The 6750-nt window shown below is 50.9% G+C and overlaps 1 protein-coding gene across 1 annotated transcript; it reads left to right on the top strand.

The window, feature by feature from the left end:
- The first annotated feature begins 699 nt into the window (after window positions 1-699).
- LOC135912868 (uncharacterized) lies at window positions 700-6481 on the top strand. The gene is made up of 3 exons (XM_065445441.1): window positions 700-1113; window positions 2565-3001; window positions 5296-6481. The coding sequence occupies exons 1-3, from the start codon at window positions 958-960 to the stop codon at window positions 5411-5413; spliced, it is 711 nt and encodes a 236-aa protein (XP_065301513.1). The 5' UTR covers window positions 700-957; the 3' UTR covers window positions 5414-6481.
- The last annotated feature ends 269 nt before the right edge of the window (window positions 6482-6750 follow it).

Genomic DNA, 6750 nt, shown 5'->3' on the forward strand with positions numbered 1-6750 from the left:
TTCGTTCGTTCGTTCGTTCGTTCGTTCGTTCGTTCGTTCGTTCGTTCGTTCGTTCGTCCGTCCGTCCGTCCGTCCGTCCGTCCGTCCGTCCGTCCGTCCGTTCGTTCGTTCGTTCGTTCGTTCGTTCGTTCGTTCGTTCGTTCGTTCGTTCGTTCGTTCGTTCGTTCGTTCGTTCGCTCGTCAACGCTGCCTGAATGAGCTGCTGACGGCGGCGGGAGCGCCGCTTCTTCATGACGCCACAGCTCTGCACTCATAAAACATTTCGCGCCCTTTAGTGTCCGACCCTGCGCCCTCACAATAATCGCCATCTATTTCGCGCGTCCTCTCCTTAAACACTGTGCGCTCTTAATATTGCCGTCAGGAACGCAAAGTCATGCCGATACACGCAGCGCGTTCGTGACGCAACGGTGCCGGGATCACAACGCTGAAACAGCGAAACGTGCACGAGTTATACGAAGATTATCGTCGTGGGACAAGGGTACAACTCCCTCCCCTCCCTCCTCCTCCTCGGCCCCCGAAAAGTATGCAAATCTTTCTTAGAGCGTGAAGGGACACCACCGCAACGTACTACACATGCCAGTGCGAACCTGTTCCTATCGAAAGGGGTGTCGGGTGGCGTGAATGGGAATCGGAGGCTGTTAATCAACGGTCAGATAAGCGACGCGCAAGCGAAAGGTAGCGGCGACGGGGTAAGGTCGCGAACAGCGGGAGCGAGCCAGTTCCTTCCTGGAGATCGTATCGACAAAACAGCGATGTACCGCGTCCACTCGCTCGCAACGGCACTCAAGCGTGTTCACACACTCCCGTCCACTCACACTGGTAAACGGCATATACGTTACACGCGAGAAAGAATCTGAGACGAAAAAAAAAACAACCCTAAATGAAATCGGAAAGGGCTAGGAGGGAGGCGGAATATTTGTCTCCACTCGTTACAAGGCGTACGCGCTCGTTTGCCGCATGGTACGGCGGCGGCCCGGGTATAAAAGAAACGGTGTCATCTTTTGGCAACGGACACACGCGTTCGCATCGTCGATCTCAGGCCAAGGACTGCGCGACATTCCGTCTCCTGCCCCCGTCCGAGGAAGCCGTGAAGAAGGAACCATGCGAACTTTCGTAAGTTTGCCTGTCCACTCTCAACAATTTTCGACCGGAACCAAGATAAATATTCAGACCCTGTTGAAGGGGCGTAAACGGATCTGGTTGAGCGCGGACTAAACGCCACAAATGTATGTATATATGTTTACAGCTGTGCCCGGCAGAACGGACTTTTGCTCGTTCCATGTGCAGGTTTTGTCCTGCGTGACATTAGTCGTGTGGGACACGTGTTTTCATTGCCCATCGAGGGAAGCATAATGCTTCGTTCTCGGGCCTAAATTAATCATGTGCAAACGCAAGAAAAAATATTACGGTACGTCAGAAAAGAAATGTGAAAGAGGTTGTTCCAGATACGAAGAAGAGATGGAGCATAAGGGGACTACTCAGACTAGCGTTTGCAGCCGACACAGGCTATTGCGTTGGGCTGCTGAGTTCGAAGCCGCAGGTTCGGCCCCGGCCACGACCACCGTATTTCCATGTGGACCGAACGCAAAAACGATAGCGTACTTAGATTTACGTCCAAGTTGAAGAACCCCAGGTGGTGAAATTTTACTCGCCCTCCCACTACTACGGCATGCATGTCTCATATCTGATCGCGGTTTTGGCACGTAGAACCCGACAGTTTTCCTTTGAATTTATCGCACGCATCTGCATTCTTCAAAACACTTCGCAGTTCAGTATGAGTCAGCTATATAGGTGAAAGAAACTACTGTGAAAAAGCTTTCTCTTGTCTCCGTCCTGCCCTGTGTTTAAAAGAAGGAACTGATCGAAGTTCAAGTGTGTCTCTCTCCTTCAGCGCATTTCTGAAAGCGAGGAGAGAGCAAAAAAAAATGGCCGCCCAGGAACATGCAGGTGCAGAACACGCGCAGCACATCTGCTTGTATACAGAGGCGTTCTGGTTCCTTAAGAGAAAAACGAGTTCTCTCTGCGAGCTGGAAATAACGAACGAACGAACGAACGAACGAACGAACGAACGAACGAACGAACGAACGAACGAACGAACGAACGAACGAACGAACGAACGAACGAACGAATGAATGAATGAATGAATGAATGAATGAATGAATGAATGAATGAATGAATGAATGATGACTTCCTGAGGTTCTTTAACATTCCCACAAAGCGTGAGACACAAGCGTTCTTGCCTTTCGTCAGCACTGAAATTCCGCCACAGCGGCTTTCGCGTTTGTCTCTTTTTCTTGTACCGCTTCTTGCGTCCCTTTCTTTTTGTTCGTAGCAATCATGTATAGCGACTTAGCCCGACAGCAAACTCTCTTGGAAGCCAATCCTCCAACCTCACGTTACGCGGCAAAGCGCCACAGCCAGCGAGCTATGCAGTGGCAAGTCTTCCATATACTATACTTAACTAAACGAACGTGGTAAGTCTTCCATATAGTATACTTAACTAAACGAACGTGGCAAGTTTTCTATATAAGATACGTGCCTAAACGAATGCGTCACGTGCGCAGGCTCTCATCGCCTGCTGCCTGCTCGCGGCCGGCGTCCGGGCCGTACCCATCTACACCCTCAGCGCGCCCGTGGTGCAATCGGCGCTGCAACACACCGTCATCCAGCCCGCGGCCTACCACGCCGCCGAGCACCACAGCACCGTCGTCGAGCACCACCCGGGAAACGCGGTCGTGCACCACCATCCGGGAGTCGTGGAGAGCTCCGTGGTGCACCACCAGCCCGTGTCCCACGAGGTGGTCCACCACGCGGTGCCGGTCGAGCAGAACGCCATCGTCCACCACGCCGAACCCGTGCTGCACGCCGTGTTGCGGCCGGCCGTGGTGGCCCAGCACCAGGAGCTGGTGTACACGCCCCACCACGAGCACGGCTACAGCGTCGCGCAGACGAAGGTGACCCGGCCCAAGTCCAGCGTGGTCGAGCACCACCCGCTCACCGGGTAGGTTCTGTAGCGTGAGCTGGTCGATTGGAAGCTTTAGGAACTCTTGTAGCGCAACGCCATTTGCTGAATGCAGGATCCCCTAAAGTTGGAGACGTGAAACTAATTTTCACCGATATTTTTATTGTTGTAGTAACTGTTATCTTACAGAATCCATTGCAGTGTAGAGTTTTGCCTATCTCTACGTTGTATTCTCTCTGTAAACTAAAATCTCTATCCCTACACTGTAAACTTACCTACGCGTGTGACAACTCTGGCGCCATCTCTTTCCCGCATTTTAAAGCGAAAGCATTACTGGCCGCGAACTTGCGATTTCGCCATGGCCGTGCTCCGAGGAGGCACATGACGTCACAGCGCGTTCCTCGTCGTTGCGTTCGCCTCCACTCGCTTCGCCAGCTGCGTCGCATGCTCGTCACACTGCGCTCCTCGTCACATCGCGTTCCTCGTCGTTGCGTTCGTCTCCGCTCGCTTCGCCAGCTGCGTCGCATGCTCGTCACACCGCGTTCCTCGTCGTTGCGTTCGTCTCCGCTCGCTTCGCCAGCTGCGTCGCATGCCCGATAACATGTCTGAGGATTGAAAAGGAGAGCTCGCGTGCGCCGCAACCACAGTTGAGGCGGCAGTATGGACGGCGACGATTCTGATAAGGAGGAGGAGGCCTGGAATCGTCATCGGAACGAGATGAAGAGGAAACGAATCGCCCAGAAAACAGATGAACGGCGCGCCAAACCACTGGCTAAACGCCGCAACATAGCTAGACAACCAGACTAACCTGGACTTGCAATCAAGGTTAACCAAGGCTAACCATGCTATGCCTTAGCTTTCGCTACGTATATCCTGGCTTAGCCGAGCTAAACTGCTGCCAATTTTTTCCACCAATTTACCTTAAACGTCTCTTGCTTATCTAGCCCACTCGCAAGTGATGCTCCCACCAAGCTTGAGCTGGAGTGGTTCTGGAAGGCAGACGTTGCACGCGGTCCTCGATGGGATGATACCCTGTCATTCTATCACAATGTGTTTAGTTTAATTTACCATACTGCCATGCCATTGTTTAATTAGTAAGGGAATGTTTGCTGAAATTTATGCGGCCGCACGGCGACGTTTACTTCGCGTTGTTGTCCAACCCTCTCAATCAGTGTTGCGCCCTTTGGAGCGAACGTAGGACTGTTTTCCACTTAGTTGCCGATATATAAAAGCGTCGGCGGTCACACAATCGTTGACAAGCAGTCTCGTATTTTTCCTGTGATGAACAACCAGATATCACAAAAATGTTTCTAACAAGTTGTTGTTGGACCGGCGTTGCTGCTGCTGTCACCATCTACGGTAACACGGTACTACTAAAAGGGTGTAATGCGTAACCGAGCAATCTAAATCTCAGACATAGATAGCTAAAGTTAGCGTGCGATATCCAGCCTCCAGTCAAGAGACGACGCCGTCAACGTCGCACCTTCAGTCCCCGTCTTCCGTCAACCCTATAGTGTTGGAGCACGCGCAATCTGAGTTACAGGAGGCGTGGAACAGGTGAAATGGCGGAAGCGAGCGGCAGTATGAAACTGCTGTATGCAGTTCGGTGGCCCAGTATCTGTACGGTAACCCAGTGCCTGGGCTGCCGTACCCTTCAGTGATCTCCAGCCTCCGGTGCCACCGTGGGCTGTTGGAAAGTACCGGTACGGAAATGAGGCGTCACTGATATCTGTGTAGACCCTGTGTCGGCAATATCGAGGCACCTAAGCCATTGCCTCGTACAATATTGTAATTACCAAAGTTCATGGAAATTTTCAGCTGAGACGGTTCCTCTCTATTGACGATGGACCGTGGTCTGCATAATGTCCTAGAACGCATCCCCTAATAAGTCCTATTTCAAGTTCCATAACTCGCTAGGAATCTAGTCATTGACGAAGATTCAAAGATCCTTGTATTAAATTTGGCAGTCTCCTCGGGGGCCTTTAAAGGTTCGCTCTTAGCAGACCGTTGGCCATACGATACGTACTATAAGTGTAAACTGAAACGCGAATGAAACACAACACATATGTTTGTTGTCACTACAAGGGAGTGTGCTACGCGCAATCGTTTCGTGGCCGGTCTTTAAGCGTACCGCGCACCGAAAATACACAGTGTGGAAGCTTCAATTTAGCCAGTTACGAATTCATGCGGACCTGGAAACACAATAACGAAGCTTTCTCGCTTTCAGCTTGCTGACGTTTGAATTTATACTAACAGTAGAAAGTACGGCAACGTGTATTTTATCAACTGTTGTTTCATACGTTCATCTACTCGCGCGGTACGTGTCTCCGCAGATTTCCTTACCGCCAGACCGACTACCACCACGCCCCCGTGGTGAGCGGTTCCCGGAGCTCCGTTCACCACAGCAGGCCCGCCACCCTTGTGCAGCGAACGAGGACCTTCCTCGTCTAACCATCACCGCGACCGTCTTGGCTTGCTTCATCTCTGCCATCGCTCAAAGTACAGTCCTACGTGGTGCTGTCCTTCCCCGCTGTCTCAAACATTTCTTTCGAGAAACGTTCATCGACTCTGTAATTGCTCGGGCCAATTTTTTTTTTTTCTGGCGTGTGCCGTGCTGTGCAGACACTGTGTGAAAAAGACAAAGTAAATTTGTGAGCATAAATGTACGCATGTGGAGAACCTAGTTAGTGTTGCAGAAGCACGTTCCAAAACATATCTGGCAGGGAGGCCACTGACAGGTTAGTTTTAGACCTATACGTTATAGATAGGGTTCTGCGTTCTCTAGTTTTTTTGTTGTTAATTTTTTGGATGGGGCGAGAGCAAACTCAAAGGGCGCCTGTCGGATTTTCCTTTCGCGAAAAGTAGACCTCATTAGAAGGGAAACTGAGGCAAGTTGGTAGTAATTCATGTTTTAGAAAGCAACAGCGCTAAACGGACAAGGAGTTGAGCAAAGAACACGACATGGGCGCTGTGTCGTGTTCTCCTTTACCTGAGTCAGTGGACCTTATTCGACCTTTTTTTACGGCGCAATAAAATTCGGAGCTTTGCAGCATCTTTAGCGTTATTTGTCTCTCAGTTTCTTTCGTGCTCCTAAAACGATTCCTAAAACGGCTTCATAATCCTCATACTGCTAAACTAAGGGCTGAACGATTTCCTAGCCATAGGTCTAATAACCCATGACACTACCTTGCCAGCAAGAATGTTTGCTAGATCAGCCTTGGGTATGTTAGCCAACGCCACACACGGTCACGGAGGCGGCATGGGCGCGAGTACCTCTAGCCGACGCTTCCAAGGCTCTATATAGTACACATATACACAAACACCCAAGAACGGGCGGATGAGAGGACGAACGCCGCGGTAACTCAACGGTAAAGCAGAAGGTGCAGAAGGTATTGATGCAGAAGGTGCTGATGCGGCTCCAACCTACGGCTAGTAATTTTTACAGACACTTTCGTGTACATTTTTCCTTGTTACTTCTACATTTCAATTAAAGTTAATATTTCCTACGCTTTGCCTGGCCTCATTGTCTGCTCTCTCCGTGCGGTTGTAACCGTAACCTCCCAGACGGTGCGCGCTGGCAGGTTTTGCTCCGGCCTTCCTATTCGGCACGCTATCCAGCAAAGAAAAAAGAGTGTAATGAGGTGCCTGCACCTGGCCGCCCCTGGATGGCGCTGTTAGCCGAGGGCTCATTAGAATGTGAATATACCTGCACCGATGCATTAGGCACCACTGGCTTCCTCGAAGCCCTTGGGTTCAGCAAGAGCAGGACCAAAGTAAACGTGTCCGCA

Source organism: Dermacentor albipictus, chromosome 8 (assembly GCF_038994185.2).
Source record: "Dermacentor albipictus isolate Rhodes 1998 colony chromosome 8, USDA_Dalb.pri_finalv2, whole genome shotgun sequence".
In the NCBI taxonomy this organism is placed as follows: Eukaryota; Metazoa; Arthropoda; class Arachnida; order Ixodida; family Ixodidae; genus Dermacentor; species Dermacentor albipictus.